General features: G+C 39.3%; 1 protein-coding gene across 1 annotated transcript in view; it reads right to left on the bottom strand.

Annotated features, from left to right (window-relative positions):
- LRP6 (LDL receptor related protein 6) overlaps positions 1-17,603 on the bottom strand; it is a 204,092-nt gene extending 186,489 nt beyond the window's left edge. The window contains 2 exon segments of the mRNA XM_030539350.1: positions 5,008-5,401; positions 17,245-17,603. Coding sequence (XP_030395210.1) covers positions 5,008-5,401; positions 17,245-17,299 — 449 coding nt within the window. The 5' untranslated portion in view covers positions 17,300-17,603.
- Between the last annotated feature and the right edge of the window lie 346 nt (positions 17,604-17,949).

The following is a 17,949-nucleotide window of genomic DNA, read 5'->3' as shown; positions in this document are numbered from 1 at the left end:
TAAAACTTATAAATGCTGGGTTGTGTGTCGATGCCCCTACAGATAGGATCTCTTATATGAAATTTACTGCACTGCTAAAAACAACACATACAAAAATTGTAACATTTATGATCCTTATCTCACAAACATTAATTTGTAGAGAAACCTTTAAAGTTATTCTGAATATGGGAGAGTATGACTTTAAAGCAGAATAGGTACACCTCTGCCCTGACACAACACGAATTCAGATATAACGCGGTAAAGCAGCGCTCCTGGGGGGGAGGGGGAGGCGCTGTGCACTCCGGCGGATCAAAGCAAGTTCGATATAATGAGGTTTCACCTATGACGCGGTAAGATTTTTTGGCTCCCAAGGACAGCGTTGTATCAGGGTAGAGGTGTATTTTGGAATAACTCTAATGTAAACCAGGCATACATGTTCATTGGCAAGTTCTGTCACCTCAGTGACAGCACCAAAATGACTGTTATAAAGAAGATACAATACAAAAAAACAAGTCCAGAAAATATAACCAATGGCCACTTAACAAAATGACACAATCCCAAGGAAACTAGTAAAAACCATAGTCCTCACTACCTTTTATGGCATATGATCTATAACATATGTAGAGAGAGACACTGTAGTCAAACATAATTTGGGTCAATAAAGAGGAACACGTTATAACTGGAGAAGTATCATATGCAAATTGGAGTATAAGAAAAATCACTCCCTTCCTTCAGAGGAGGTTTAAACTTAAGAGCTTCCCCCAACACATTATATCTAGAAATCAAACTACATTGTTATGAAAAACAGTATATTATTAATCTTTGTACTCTAATGTCCTCCATTTATTGAAAAATCTTTACAATGTGAACTGATTACATAGTTTTACTTAAGAGTTTATTCACTAGCAATTATTTTAACTCTAGAGTTAGTTGAATTAAAAAAATACCACTGAAATGTAAGACATTAGTCAGAGCTTCCAGAGGACACTCAAAGTTCCTTTTCACCTCACAGTATACCTGGAAGCGAGATAAGTTAGCTGTCTTAATAGCACTTTTCTTGAGACTATACGACCAACTTTGTGGTGTCGATTTTTTTGTGTTATAAAACTGTCTAAACCAAAACATTTTTACACGTTATCATCAACTGCACCACTATGAAGAACAGTGTAAGTTTTAATGGAGGTCAGAGAGAAAACACAGTTCCAGAAAGGGCGATTGGGACTTGGTCAAAGATAATCTTTTGAAACAGTACTGAAAACTCCCACTGATTTTAAATGACTAGAATATCCCTTTCCCCTTCCTCCAAACCACACATACACAGTTTATTCCACTGTCAGAATGAAAAATAACTGTCAAACAGTAAATTGCAGCATGTGAAATGAAAACCTTAAGCCATGCCCCAATGATCACACAACTGGCTAGCAAGATCTCTACACACTTTAAGTTATGCTGGCTTTAAGTAAAAATTCCCAAGTTTAAAAAAAAACAACAGACTTTGTCCCCATGTATAAACTACCAATAATGTTAATATACATTACTACCCAATCCATAATATATATTATAAATATATATTATATAATATACATTATTACCATTAATTTTCCCACCATCTCTACCACTGCGGTGACACTCCCTACAAGAGCATGCCATTCCCCAGATTGTCTTCCCCAAAGCTGTGTTGACCAATGGCTGACAACACTACAAAGAGCATCATTCAAAAGTTCTTAGCCTGAAAAACTAGGGCAATTCGGGGTAGGGATGATTTGTTTTGAGAACTGTGGTTTAAAAACTCTAAAATCCTATTACAATTTAACTTCTATTAAATGGGAAGTCATGATGAAACAGCTAAAAAAAATTGAATTGCTTTAACTGCACACAAACAGTCAATTTAGTCCTTTTTTACCTTTTATATGTATATAAAAACAAACATCTTTCACTACCTAATTCAGCCTGATCAGAATGCCAGAATGGTCAATATCACTTTTCTGTTCAAGGTATTAACAAGAAGGTTCACAACTCTGCCAGAGAAATTTTAAAAAAAGGTTTTGCTAAAATCAGAAACTTGTTATGTGTGCCACTTTATATTAGATGGATTTATTAATGTTACGAAAAGGATCATTATGCATTAAACTCATTTTTTCATTAAGCCCTACGTAATTCCAAGACATTTTTTATTTTTATAGATAGATAGATGAGATAGATGAGATAGATAGGTGTTTCTTACTCCAAATTAAATAATCTGTAAATGTTTGCAATTTAAAAAGAAAAGTCACAGGCTGGGATTCTAAGGAGAAGAGAATGCTTTGTTTTTCAAGTTCTAGATTTTACTGTTAGGCTGCTGTTCTTAGTCCTCTTCGCTGCTGGTTCCACACACCAGCTGATGGACACAAATATAAAACTCTCAGACAGCACACTGGTATTTCTATCTATGCAGTAATAAATTAATAAATGCTTCTGAAACAGAAAAGATAGTTTTCATACTTGCTATATTCCCATCCCTGTGCTGATGCCACTCATGCTCAGGAGAAAGTTTTGACATATGATCAGTTTGCAAAAATGGCATCTCTTCAGATTTTAAAGAATAAAATTACTGCTAGCATTTTTCAGGTTTTTAGACTGATCAATCTCTGCAAAATATTAAATAAATCACCATGAAACATGTCCTTTATTTCACAACTTAGTTACTAGTATATCAATAAATCTCACCAGGAACAGTTTTATTGGAGAGTCAGAAGAGAATATTCCTTTATATTTAAAACTCAGTCTTTGAAAGGGTTCTTGTCTTGAACTTTTACTGACAAGAACTGTAGTAAGATCTGGAAATGTTTTTTTGCCTTTCAATTACATGAAGATTTAAACTAAAAACTGAACAATTGTGATCAGAGAATAAATTATTAATTAGGCCCTTAGGAGTCAGACTTTCGGAAAGGTTACGGAAAGCACTTTTGCCCATCTATAGTGGACCTGTCCTGATATTTATTTTTGGTCTAATGGACCCCCCCTCAAAAAAGTGTATCTTTGGCTCCTTCAATTTTTCTTTTTTACAGTTCTACTCCCACAGAAACCTTGTGAGAAATAATCCTCGTACTCATCCAATTCTAGCCACCAAGAATGTTACTGTGCATACTTGGACAATATGTATGCCTCTTGCAAAGCCCAAATGGTTTGCTAAAGTTTGGTTTCCATTCGTTTGGACGAAATTTCCCTTCTGCTGCAAAACTAATTGCTAAACGTGACTGCCGCACGGACACACTCTTTGACTAAGTCAACAGAAACCACACTAACCTTAGGAAGCTTTTTTTGGCTTGTCAATTCTGCTTTTATACAAATTTCATTCCTGATGTTCTGCATATGAATTCTAACTATTTTTATAAAGAAAACACTAGTGCAACCAACTGTTGGCAAACCTATCCCAAACATATATGCCTTATTTTTCCCCCTTCTTGTTTTCGAGTGGGCTTTATATTTTTATTTGCTTCCTTCAGTATTTTTATTGTTTGGAGGGTTGTAGATAACTAGTGTATTAAGTTTATTATTTCAGTGTCAGAGTTTAAAAACTTTCGAAGCAATTAGTGGACAGGGAGGAGAACTCCATCTTCTTTTTGCTGTTTACAACTGTGTTCATTTATTTCAAAACCTGTTCGTGTGTGTGTGCATGGAATGTAGAGAAAGTACTTTTATTATATTTTGTCTATAAGCCTCTCAAAATTATATGAGGAAAGAACTTGAAAACATTTTATTACAATTTATCTATGAAGTTTAGTAATTAAATATGACAGCACATTTTACTATACAGATTCCTATACTTGCAAACCAAACTATGCCATCAAATAAACTAAAAACGAGATTGTTTCTCTTTAAATTGTAGTATGGCTATAAGAACAAATTCAAAACCTGCAACCAAAGCATCCAACATTCTACCCAATAATACCCCCAAACATCTAAAACTGAGAAAGGTGCGGAAGAGACCCTTCTATAAAAGCATCCACTCTGTCAGTCTTCTTAATACTGCAGATACAGATGAACGTTCTTGCTCAGACAAAAAACACACACTTCTTTTCTAAATTTGTAAGCTATTCTGCGTAATAGACCCTATTCAATTTTTAAGAAAATGAACGTTGGGTTAAGCGGGCCACTAGGTTATTGCACCAGTCTCACTTCTGGAGACCATCAGATTTTAGAAAGAACATCACAACTAACCATGCATTTCGTGAACTCATCCTAAATTTCAATGGACATTCATCTACATGACAAAACTACCACTGAATTCAGCATGCTTGATGGCCACCGTTCAGGAGAGGACCTCAAAAGGGAATAAACACAGAGTACTGCAAGTCATGATTAAGGTCCACTACCAGACCTTGAGATGGAAGTTAAGAAGAAGAAAGCTTGTACTATGCCTAGCCTTAGCCAGTTCTACTGCATCATTGTTTTTATTACAATGGAATTTCCCAACAGCACTAGGATCACATGTTTCCAATAAATGTATTTTCTAACTGAGTGCTGAAACCTCTCTCTCAACATTATTTTTTTGGTTTCTCTCACTTATTGCAATGTTAACACTATATTGTAACAAAAATGCTGAATAACCTTTTTTTGTCTTTGCTCAGTCCACAGCAGCAATGCAGTATATTATAGCTCCATAGGTAGGTGTTGGCTTTACAAACAGACTGCATCTGTTTTCACATGTTAATCAGAACCAAATGAATTATCATCCTCTGCACTGCTACTAGAACAAGAACAGTTTCTTCTCACATATTTGCTTGCACATCTGATGTTTTTAAACAGAGACAGACAGTTGGTTGTCCGGAGAGCAAGCTACCTCACACATACACAAAAATAAATCAGCAATACTGCAGATTATTATTTTCACATCTCACATTAAGTGCAAGAAAAACAAGACCACCACCTGGTATGCATAACTGGGAATATTCAGATCTCTTTAATAAGCACACAATTTAAGTAACTAATGACCAAGACATGACAAAAAATAAAAACAAAAAACAAAAAAAAACACCAAAGACTTACCCTCTTGCAGGATCTAAGGCTATTGCTCTGGGCTGATCCAATTCTTGCCAAAATAAAACTTTTCTCAAAGATCCATCTAAATTGGAAACTTCAATCCGATTTGTTTCAGAATCCGTCCAGTATAGTTTCTCTCCCAGCCAATCACATGCCAAACCGTCAGGTGACAAAAGCCCAGAAATGACCACATTCTGTACACTCCCAGTTTTGTTAAATTCTGTTCGCTTAATGGCTTCTTCGCTTACATCACTCCAGTATATCAACCCCCGGAAAAACACAAAGTCCACTGCGGCTGCATCTTCCAAACCACCCACTACAACTGTAGCATTTTCTTTCCCATTTGCAGCATCCACCAATCGCAGATCACGTCGGTTTGCATACAGCAGCAGCGGTGCAGCTTTAGGTGGAGGGGAAAAATGACATACGTTAATGTAAGTCAGGCTATTACAATTTAAGGCATCAGTAGTTTCACAGACATGGTACAAAAGGGCTAATTCAATGACTCCAGAAAAGACACCCTTTGGAAGTTAACTAGATAACCTGAAGTCAGAATTTAAATCTCAGCAAGATCCTCTCAGCTCTTTCAAAGGAGATAAATTACTAAACATGCCACTCACTATCCTACAGTGTGTGCAGTTCAGATAAGATGTTCAAAAAAGAAAACAGGTCTCAATACATTCACTGAAGATCACATGGACACCTTTTCCTAGGAGAGCAGTGTTCAAATAGTACCTGAAGGGGAAACTGAGGCCAATGTGATGTGCACCATTTGCTCTCCTGCTGCTGCCCTCCAATCTAAAATAGGCTCCTTTTTAACAGTGTTGCACATACACACTCTGAAGCCGCTTGGAATGAAAGCTATTATATAAAATGTTAATTAGTACTTAAGCGAGAGGAAAAAGCAGAGCTACAAAAACTGTGTGAAGTCTTCTTTCAAACTAAGGCCCACACCATGGCGTGTTTAGTTATCTGATCTAATGTCTTTTTTTTTTTTTTTTTTTTTTGCATGACTAGTTTGCCTACCACATACTTGTTTCTGCACAGTTGGTATAACTTTCATATGTAACCCACGAATAAAACTATTGAAAGGCAGTAACCAAGAGATATTTTAAATTGTAACATATCCATTTAATTATACTCAACCACCGGTATCACACATCATGAACTTTCCAGCATCATTTGCACTGCAATGGAAGTTAGTAAGAAAAGGTTTTTAAAACAGAAACACCACAAACGAAATCCCCTTTTAAACTGCTATAACAAAATGCAACTAGCCTTCTCTACGGTTGCTCAGGTACTACTGTGTTGAGGGCACATAAAATACCTAGCCAGGCACTGAGGTTGGCCCTCTAAATATATTCATATATATGCCATTATAACATTGCTATCAACAAAAAACTGTAGACTTACCTATAGTTGTAAGTTTCCCCTACAGGCTAAAGAAACCTGTTAAGTCACCAGAGAGAGGCCTGCTTTTATGGAGTCAAAAATTGCACATGGTTTGATGATGGCCATTGTGTCTGTATAGGTCTGCAGATTCTTACAAAAAGATAGCACTTTTGTTTCCAGAAAAGAAACAGTTCTTATATAAAAAAGTCTTACACTGAGACTAGAAATCCATGTGCCTGTTAAATCGATCTACACTTTAAAATGTCACCTCAGAAGTTCAGCTCTCTCAAGACTATTCATTGCATGTGTACTATGCCATGTCCTTCAGAAATTCATATGGGGAGAGAAGGAGGGGACAGAAAAGAAAATAAATTTTTAATTCAGTGTCAGGGAATATTTAAGTGTTCCCAAAAAAATTTAATCAAATTTAAACAGTTAATTTTGCTTAGGTTCATTTTGCAAACACTGCATAAAAATATCCCTCACACCCAGTCATTCATATCTCTGCATAACATTGAGTGTTTTTTCTAACAAAGTCAGATTTCAAACTTAACATCTTTATCTACCCACATTATTGATTTACAGCAAAATATTTAGTGCAGGCATAATACTTCTATGGGAGTAGGAGGCGGCATTTTTACAGAATGAGGGGAACCCCATTTTAAGTAACAAATTTGTTACCTTATCTTTCTACCTTCCTCTCCCCCGCAAAAAAGTCTAAAAAATTAATTTTAACGATTTAAAAGAAAGTTTCCCAAACTTTAGGTCTAAAGTTGCTTGGGCAGGTCACAAGAAATCACACAAAAAAAAACCAACACAAAAAACACATACACATTTTCCAAATAAGTTATTCAGTACTCTGAAAGATTACCATACTACCGTAAACTGAGAAATTCAGCTAGTGGTACAGTGCAGTATATAAGTGCATACAGCAGACTGACAGAACCGTTTCTAATAAGACAATATGCACTGCGTTTGAATAAGGCAAATCCAGGCACAAACAAGTACAAGTTCCATTATTATGTACAACACGAAGTGAGAGTACTAAGGCACATAGCACACACCAAATTGGAACAACAGGCATGTCAAGGGTAATCATGAAGGCACTGCTGAGTCTAACACAACTGTATTGCATAGGTTGTTTGTTCTTTGGGGGAGCTCAGTTCTGGCTGAGGAATGATTCTGAAATATGTCCTTTTCGCAAAGTCATACAAGTTATTCGAATTATGCTTCAGAATGAAATTTGATTACAAGCATGACACACAGTTAAACATAGACTGATTCAAAACCACAACTTGTAGTGCGTTCTGTAGGGCTGGCTGGTGAGAGTATTAAATCTTCCAAGTTGCTGTGACATTTAGAAACCATGCATCTCTCAGTGAACAATAAATCTGAGGATTTCCCCCCCCCCCTCGAGAAAACTTGAAACTTTGAATAAGTCAACAAAACCTGATCACTCAAACTGGCAGCATCAATAGGAAATGCCCTTTAAGCATCTTATTGGGTACCCATTTAAATCAGATGGCAGTAGAAAGGGAAAACTGTTGCAAAAAAATTCATCTTTCCCTGTGTAACTGACATGGGGTTTGGTTGGTTGATTCTTTTAGGGACACAGAATCTGAAGAAGCTATCATACTGAAAAGCATGCCTTTGTTCAAACAAAACTCTTCTATGCTTTATTAGAGACATGGTGGAAGATATCCAAGAGGAACTGCTTTCAGAACACAGAAATAGCAGCAACTACTTAGCAATTCAACTTGATGAGTCAGCCGGTGTATGTGTGTGCATGCATGCATGTTTTGATTATTTGCAAGTTACATTTCTGATAGCTGAAGCAAGCGTTCAATAGAACTAATGCGCAAAAACAATGTTTGTCATAGTACCACAAGTTTTGCAATCTGCCTGTCTGGAGCCATTCAATGATTGGTAAGAATAGTGGTCCGATCACATCAATGCAAATCATTACACCTACCACCTTATGGCTTCACTGTTTCTTACATAAGCTTTTTGCCAGCAAGGAAGTAACTAAAAACTCACACCTAATCCTTCATGAAGCTGTAAAAGCAATGCATTTAATTAAAGGCTCGCCACTGAATTTGTGCTTCTGTACACTGCTCAGTGATGATATGGCTTTCCCTTACCATTAACTCCTCTTTCATACTGACATGACGAGGAAAAATGCTTACAAGATTTGAATCATGAACAAAACTGCACACTTCCCTCAATTTTTAGCTCTCTTCCTTTGCAGACACTTTCATTGACTTATTCTGGCATGCTTAGCCTAAATGCTAAGGTTGGACACAGTAGAAAACTTTACAGTTTGTCTTCACAAGTGCAAAGAAGAAACCAAGTCGTTTCCTCTTCTTTCCGATTTTGAAGGACGCTGTCAAGAGCTATAAATTCAGAAGTTAGCATGTGCAACCCAGGTGTTCAGCTATTCTCCTAATGACCCCCAGAAGAGAAAGATATCATTGACTTGACAGCATAGATTGGACCACTGCAAGGCAAACTCAGAGCGACAAGACTGCAACTGACTTTTGCTGAAAAGAAAAAATACAGGGCTTGTCGTCCTCACTTCTCTGCAGCTCAGCATTCTCTTCAATAGTAAAGAAAAAAAAAGGCATCAATCACCCAATGATCCAAAGTCACTTCATTTTCAGTACACTTCCCAGTTAAAAGGTGCTGTGCCCTAAGTTTGCCAGCTCGTCCACCACACTGAATGCTGCGAATTTAAAGATTGGACTTCCTTTGCTACTGAAATTCATTTTCACAGCATCACAATTCTTAGTTTTTGAACAGTTACATATTTTCTATGCAACACAGGAGAACCATCTTTGACCACTTGCTGAAGCACACACCAGAACCTGGTATGTAGATTAACAAAACACTGCCAAAACAAAATGTACATTTTAAATGTACACGTTTAAAATTAGCTTTCAGTAAATCAAAACTGTAAATTACCAAAGATTACATTTCAATGCCTCAAAAGCATTAAGTTTGCTATGGCGTTAACTAAGGGAACGGAATTTCTACTCTAAATGAACAGATACAGGTTTTGGAACTGGGAAGGGAGGAATCTACTTTAGCAATTATGATTACTAGCAGCTTAATTTATTTTTTTTAAGTTATTGATCAAGTAATGTAATGCAGATCCAACTGTATTTCCAGTGCACACATACAAATCATTTTACACATCATGTGACAAAAATATGTAAAAAATTTTACAGATAAGCAATAATCATATAAAAACTATTTTGTAAAGCATGTAATTCACATCTGTCTCTTTTCAGATTATCACTACAGTTCAAACCCAGTTTTCAGAAGTTTTAAGTATTACATCTATTTATAAGCTTTGCTGTTTTGCATGGTATACAGTGTGATTATTAAGCCTTAGTTAAGTTGCTGCCTTAATTATAACATCACTGATTTTCCACATGGACTTAATAAAGTGGATACAAGGCTTCCCAATTAAACTATGTTCTATTTCTTTATTGAATGTGTTACTTTCTCCATTAATCCATTTGTGAGTAAGAGGACTCTTGGACTTCCTCAATGAACTAAGAGTAATTGTGAGTACAAATTGTTTTATTTGTTATTGTTCTATCTACACAGTGAAAGGAGAGAAGCTGAAATTCAGAATAATCATACGTTTCTGCTACTTTTACATGAAGTTTCCAGAATTTGGCCAACAATGGCCAGGATTACAGCAAATACATGACACTCCCTCTAAGTATTTTGAATCTTTGACAACTGAGGGCAGCTGGGGAAAAAGTTTGCTGATGGAAAGCAACCAAAGTATAATAAGTAAAGATAATAATATGAAGCAAATCTCTTTCCCCCCACCTCTATTTTTAATTTATTTATTTTTGGCAGCAGGCAATGAGGGGGAAGAGGCTGAAGAGGAAAACTGTGTTTCCTTTTATTAATTAACATTTCTATTTGAGTCGTGGGAAAAATAGTTTGGCTAAGTGACAGAATTATTATTAGCAGAATTATTCATGTAGCTAGTTAAGACTGTAGATTTCCCTTCTCTCCTCTCTCAGAGATGATTAATTTTCAAATTTGACACACAGTGCTTACACATGGCCCTCACAAACAGAATTAAAATGATATTATCGTTTCTGTTACATTGATTTCATTGTAATACAAAGTAATTCTATTTGGGTAACATAATCCCATAACAAAAAAAAAATCTTTGCAGATGTAGCCAATTTTCCATACCCCTATATATAAAAGCATTCATTATTAGCACATCAGAAGCCACTGAATATTCTATCTTTAAAATAAAATAAATAATAATAAACTATGTTAAAACTTTGGGGACTTCTCCCAAAATTAATACAATAAGTTTAACTAAAAGAATGTTAATAATTAAACTATAGTTTAAGTGGGATAATCCCAAATGCATATTATTAATCCAGTTGGAAAAAAATGATACAGTATTCACACTCTACCCTTAGATTTGTAGGTTTGACTTAATTTCCAAGTTGCTTAGGGGTCTTGCCAACTGACTTGAAATGCACAGGCTTATATTTTAAACAGTAGCTAATTAATCACCATAAAAAGAAACAAACAACTTTAGTAAGCAACACACACAAGGACATAATGGCAAGGAGAAAACAAGTATGACAAGCTACTTTCTAATGCAAATACCATCATTTCAGTCAAACTGAGCTCTGCCCAATTGGAGCAAATAGCTAATCTTCTCACACTGTGAATTCCTTTCCATAAATATTTATGAACAAGAAGAACATTTGGACAGTTAAATTAAGTCTTTATTAGTGTGTTAATTTGCCTGCCAAGTACAAATAGATTTTTCCTATTTAATTTTTAGGGCAGTCATCACCCAGCTTTTATAGAATTGTAGATGCAATGCTTTCCCCTCCCAAAAGCTGGAAAATTGTGTTTTTACAGAACTATACTGCATTTTCATTTACACTGGAAAATGATTATGCAACTCTGCTTAAACTGCCCAATTGTGTAAATTGCCCAAACTGTGTAAATACTGGTAGTTATTTAAGAAGAAAATGAATACTCTCTTTTCACCCAAATCAACTATTAGTAATAACTAGGTAAAGAACAGAGACAATCCCAAAAAGACCTGTCTACAGTTGGCACAGAAGAATAATAAATAACCATCACATGCCACAACTGGACCATGCCACACTTGTACAAATCATCGTGTCCTACACACCAACCGCCATCCAAGGTGCCTGTCTACACCGGCACTTTACAGCACTGCCACTTTTTCACTCAGGGGTGTGAAAAAACACACCCCTGAGCGCAGCAAGTTTCAGCGCTGTAGAGTTCCAGTGTAGACACTGCACCAGCGCTGGTAGCTGTGCCCCTCATGGAGGTGTTTGTTTTTTTTTAAGAGAGCTGGGAGAGGTATGGCAGTGCTTTAACATTGCCAGTGAAGACGTGCCCTAAGTCAATGGCTGGGACAAGTGGCTTAGCTGGGCTTTAGATGAATAAGTGTAGTCTGCCTGATGTAAACAGGAAGCCACCATTGGTGCAGCAGCATTCCTTCATTTCACAGTAAGCACCCTACATCAGGCAACCATGGGGTAAACATCTGTGGCTACAGGAAATCCCTTACCAGTATTTTTATTTGCAGCAATAGCTAGGGTGACCACATAGCTAGTGTGAAAAATCAGGGTGGGGGTGGAGGGTAATAGGCACCTATATAAGGCAGAGCCCCGAGTATCAGGACTGTCCCTATAAAATCAGGACATCTGGTCACTCTAGCAATAGCTGGGTATTAAAGCATGTCCCTGATGCGCTACCTCATAGAAACGGATGGTAGCATAAAATTTAGCAAGTTATCCGCAGTTTACAAGAGCTGTATTTGTGGAATCCTTCAAGCTGGCCCAAGGTCTATGAGGGGCCCCTGTTGGGAACTAGAACTATCAGTCTGTTCAGGTGCAGTACACCTCTGTACGTGAAGGTATCAAGGCAGTTTGCCAAATTGGGAGTGGTCCTGTACAAGAAGGCCAGGGATAACAACTGAATTTCTGGTGCCACTCCAAAATCATCTCTCCCATGTATGAGAAAAGGCTCCCTTGGAAAACAACTCACCAGCAAGCCAACCCACATAATTAACATTTGCCAGGAAGCTAATGAGGATGAATATGCTGGGGACAAAGAAGACAGTGTTGAAGTCTGAACACTGGCTGCCAGAGAAAACGGATGGCGACAGATCAGGAGATGAGTGTCTGTGTGTGTGTGTGTGTGTCTCTCTCTCTCTCTCTCTCTCTCTCTCTCTCACACACACACACACACACACACACACACACACACACACAGTGCTATGCACTACTTGACTTCAAATCAAGAAGTAAATATAGCAATGAGTGCACTGAGGTGGACTGCTTGAAGCAGGCACATATGGGATGCAATATTACCAGAAGGGTGGAAATACTTGTCAAAAAGGGTGGAAATTCTCTGATTCCCAGAAGCACGCAAGTAGGAACTCAAGCAGAGGAACACATTCCTGAGTGGCTATCTTCCAGCTGAAAAATTTGCACAACTGCAACAAAACCCCCAGCCCAACCTGCTATCCCTGCAGTCAGATTGTCACTTCCAGCTAAAACTTAACAAATGAAGAGCAGACTTACTGGGACGTAGGAGAGGAGGGAAACCAGAAAATTATTAATGTCACTCTGAACAATATTTCTGTAAGATGATTACAATAAGTTCTTCAGTTGAATAGTTTTACAGTAACAGGGGGATACAAGTACGGCATCACCTTCATGAACCACTGACAAAGTAAATTACAACTATAACCAAAATAAATAAAAATAAAATAACCAGCAAACTCCATCATATTTGAACACACTGTGCCACAAAGCTACTTTATATTTGCTCCCAGCCACATTAAACTCTGCCACAGGTGCTATAATCACCTTCCTAATACTTTATTTAAAAAAATCTTTCAGTGATGATTTGATGAGGGTGAGGGATACAACTGTGGAAAATACTGTATTAATGATGGCATTTGCCAAACCTTAGATCATGCTGGTTTCTGAAAGCTCTCAGCTGAAATATGGCAAAGACAAGGCAAACCAAATGGAAAATATGGCATGAACAAATGGAATGATACAGAGCCAATAAAAAATGGGCTATCTTTTATACATACGGGGATTGAGGGACAGGGGGAAATGTATTGTGATAACTTGGGGGACAATCCTCTAAGGTCTGATCTCCAAAACTGGGGCTCCGAGTCTCAAGAAATCTTTTATCTGAAGACTCCATGACACTCCTATTGGAACAATTCTATGCTGCTATAAGACCCCACCTAGTTGTTTCAAAATATTACAGGGTACAGCATGCCTCTTCCCCCCTCTCTGCTCCCAGCATGTTGTCTGAGCAGCACCCTTAGTCTCTACTAGTCCAAGGAGCCTGGAACCTGCTAGCCTTTCTAAATTAAAAACAAGAGTCTTTACACAATGGTACCACTGGACAAATTTTTTTTTTAAACAAGTGTTTTTAGCACATTAGGAGTGTCAAAACATCAATTACCCAACAGGCATTTCCATTCCTTCAAGAACTGATTCTAAACACAGGACAGCTGAAGGTCTGTCCAACACAATGTCATGATAAATTTGCACAAATATAATTTATAAGCTGCCTAGTCATATCAATTCTTGATGCACCCCTTGCACGAGCAGGATTGAAAAAAGAGTAACTCTTACTTATCAGTAAAAACAATGAGAAGTCCTTGTGGTACCTTACAGACTAACGAATCTATTTGGGCATAAGCTTTCGTTGGCTAGAACCCATTTCATCAGATGCAGTTAGGAAGTTTTCCCCCAGAAGGGAAGAAGAGGTAAGTCATCAGTTCCAGCAGAATCTAATCTGTTCTTTTGTAAAAGAAAAGTTAAGTTTTAGCACTTATGACTGAGGTAACTTTGCAAATTTAAACCTGTGTGGTGTCATTTTCCTTAGTTAACAGACAGACCTATTACCCACCGCTTTGCCCTCAAACAGTTAGCAGAGCTAACAAGATTCTGATCAGTTTCACTGCTACTGTTAAAAATACTGCAGGCAACAGTGAAGCTGACACCAATCAGGTCAACCTCATTCCTCTGTGCCTTGGGGAAAGCTCCAAGCAACAGCAACAGCAGGCATTGTTGATGTTCAGAAAAGAGGAAGCCCCAATCCCAAAAATAAACCAGAAGCTGGAGGAGGCGTACATTAGCAGTGACAGGTTCTGGGACAGGGACAGGGGTCCGCTCTCCCCCTTATGAATACCAACATTCGCCCCCACGCTGGTAGTGAGACCAGGGTTTCATCACTGGAAAGGCCCCACATATTATGCATCAACCTCTAGCTAATAGGTGCCTAGGATACTCTTCCCAAGGTCTGATCATGAAGGTATAATTTGCTAATTAACTAGATTTTGTATTTAAATGTTACCAGGTGTTAACTCAGCCAAGACTGAAACAAATTATCAAAAATTCCTACTGTCACCTGGCTATTGGGTAACCTTTGTGATACATCAGCGGCCTCTGTGCAGTTTATCATGATCAAGTATCCAAATCAAAGATTAGCATCAAAACGTGGCATCCCTAAGTAATGCTCTTAGAAGACCAAATGCCGCAAATTGACATAGCAAAATAAGAATGCATTACAGTTGCATTCCTGTGTCTAAAGGAGGGGCTTCAGTTTCCAACCCTGTCAGCCTGGCACCTTTCACAGCACGAAATTCACGAACCAAGTAGTAAACAAATGCACAAAAAACTTCACTCTTACTCATGTAAAAACAGTCTTACTTGGAACAATAGTATTTGTGGGCAATGCTTGCCTTTGCCTCATTAAAGGGCTGCCGACACCTCCTGGAAATTGAACACATTCTCTTCGGAACCAATTTTGCTTGCATAGCATGTACATTCTTTTATTATGAAAGACATATGCATAAAAATACGATCTTTGTTTCCTCCAAGTTCAGCTGCTCCTGCTGCTCATCCCTACCTGAAGTAACAATTAACTGTGGTGGAAATTACTGTAATGTCAGAGATAGAAGATTACGATTTCAGGTGGGGGAAACAAACAACAGGAGCAGATGAACTCTAAAGAAACAAAGATGCTGTTTTGATAAAAAGATACTTGGCAAAAGATAAAGAGAAGAGAGAAAAAAAAAGTGACAATCCAGAATGGTTTATAAACTGAATGTCTTTCAAAGTTCCCTACAAAGCATCAGCAGGTCTGTGAAGACTTGCAAAGCATATATAACTAAGAGCTGATTGATTTGGAAAAATGACAGTCATGGTGCCAATATCCCACTGACTTGTATACTCTTGCTCAAATTGCAACTTAAGGGGGAAAAAACTGAAGAATATCTGGTTTAAGGCAACAATTACAGTGCTAGATGAATTTTTATTAAGGAAATCTCTGGGTATCAAATAATGAAGTGTACTGCTCAAAATACATTACTTCTCCTCCTTGCCTGAAAACTAGTTCCTTAAAATTTAACTTTACAGCCACAAGTGGGGTATGAAATGTTAAGCAGCCCATTTAAATAAGTATACTTACATTTCTCCAACAGGATGCAATATGGCAAACAGATGCAAGGAAGGGTGGGGGGGATCTTTCCTCTTCCAGAGCAGTGAGCAACTGGCTATCAAGCTCTTCCTCCAACCCAAATCCCCTTCCCCCAAGCTCCCATCAAAACAAATTAATGGTTGCAAGCCAATTTTTAAATCAGAAAATGATTGCTTTTTTCTGATATATGGAAAAGGACAGTGATGTGATGGATATAAATACAGGTCTCTTCTCACCAAAAAAGATTTTAAACAAGTAGAAATGGTTACTATAATCAAAATGTACTGCATACAAAACCTTCAGTTATCTTTTTGTTCTCTCCAGTACAGGAAATTGAGGGGGGGGGGATTAAATGTTATATTATATTGTGTTAAAAACACTGAATGTCATTTGGCAGTTCTTTATTTTGAATCCCTTATTTGAAAAAGATATCAATATTCATTCAATATATTTTAGCTAAGTCTATCAACATCCTTTACAATCAGCCCTCTAAAACACAAACTTCTCTCAAGTCCCAGAATGGACCCAATACAGATCAGAAGAGTGTTATTCTTTTTACCAAAACAACGAGGAGTCCTGTGGCTAACAGATTTGAGCATAAACTTTCATGGGTGAAAACCCCACTTCAGATGGATGGATTCTTCTTGCCAAGTGTGCACTTAATCCGGTACATATAAAATCCAATGAAACGCGAGATTATTACATACACTTTTTTCCAGTGAAGTGTACAGGACTTCAATTATCTCTAAACGTGGATAGATACAGGGGGCTACCAAAACAACCACCACCACCACCACGATGTTTTAATGCTTTGCTCCTTGAAACGCTGCCCAGAGTCTCCTCACCCCTCTGCCTCCCATCCTGGATTATGTGCAACGAGGACTGCAAACCCTGAGCGGTTTTTTTTTCTCCTTTTTTTTAAGTTTGCAAAAACAAAAAAATATGTATTTTTAAGATGACTCCTCAGCACACAGGATAAACAAAAATAACTCCAGCCACCCCCACACAAGCATCACGAAGCCCAGGGAATATTTCACCACCAGGTGACTGCCTCTGAAAGCGACTCGGCGGGGTGCACAAGAGCGTGCGATGCCCCCACCCGCCCCGGCCAGTGCGGGGCTCGCCCGCTGCGCTGCGGAAAGATAGTTCGGGGGGAAAGGCTGGCTCCGTGGCATTGCAAGGAGCGCTGCTGCCCCTTCTCCTGGGCCCCTCTCCCCATCCCCGGCGGCCAGGCCTGGCCGCTCCCCCCACCGCGCGGAACATGGCCACGGGCAGCGACCCCCGCAACTTCCCCCCTTCCCCGCTCACCTCGCATCAGGGCGCAGAAACTGCAGAGAAGTAGGCTCCGGAGCCCGGGCCCCATCTTCCGTCTCTGCTCGCTCACCGGCGGGGGGGCGGCGGCGGCGCTGGCGGGGGAGAGCAGCAGCAGCAGCTCTGCTGCCAGTTCATACTTCCAGGCGGGGGGGAGCAGCTGCAGGTCCGTCCCCTCCCGCTGTCTGGCTCTAGCAGGCGCCTGGCCTCTTTGCACCAGCCGCGCAAACGCTCCCCTCCATGCTCATGCTGCCGCCACCGCCGCCGTGCAAAGGCGGCTGCAATTCCCCCATCCAACTCCTCGGCCAGCCGCCGCCTCCGCCTCCCGTGCACAGCGGCGCAAGGATACACGCCCCCCCCCTCTCTGCTCACCAGCAGCCTCCTCCCCCTGCCCTCCCCCAGACGGCTCCCCAGGCCCGGATGCAGCGCCCTCCTCCGGTGCCCGCCGCGCCTCCCCGACAAAGACGGGCGGGGGAGCCGAGCCAGGCAGCGCGGCGGCCGGGGGGAGGGAGGCAGCGCTTCGCACAGGCACCGTCCCCAGCGAGGGGGAGGGACACTCCTGCAGCCACTATCGCATTCCAATGGGACTATTTCCCTTTCCCTCCTCCCTCTTTTTGGGGGGAAAAGGGGGGTGCGATGCGGTTGTCGATATACCACTGGACCTGGGAGTGCCGGACCTACTTTCAGCCACAGAGCAAGAGC

Source organism: Gopherus evgoodei, chromosome 1 (assembly GCF_007399415.2).
Source record: "Gopherus evgoodei ecotype Sinaloan lineage chromosome 1, rGopEvg1_v1.p, whole genome shotgun sequence".
Taxonomy (NCBI): Eukaryota; Metazoa; Chordata; order Testudines; family Testudinidae; genus Gopherus; species Gopherus evgoodei.
The sequence above is the reverse complement of the archived record's forward strand: the minus strand, read 5'-3'. Positions and strand labels throughout refer to the sequence as shown.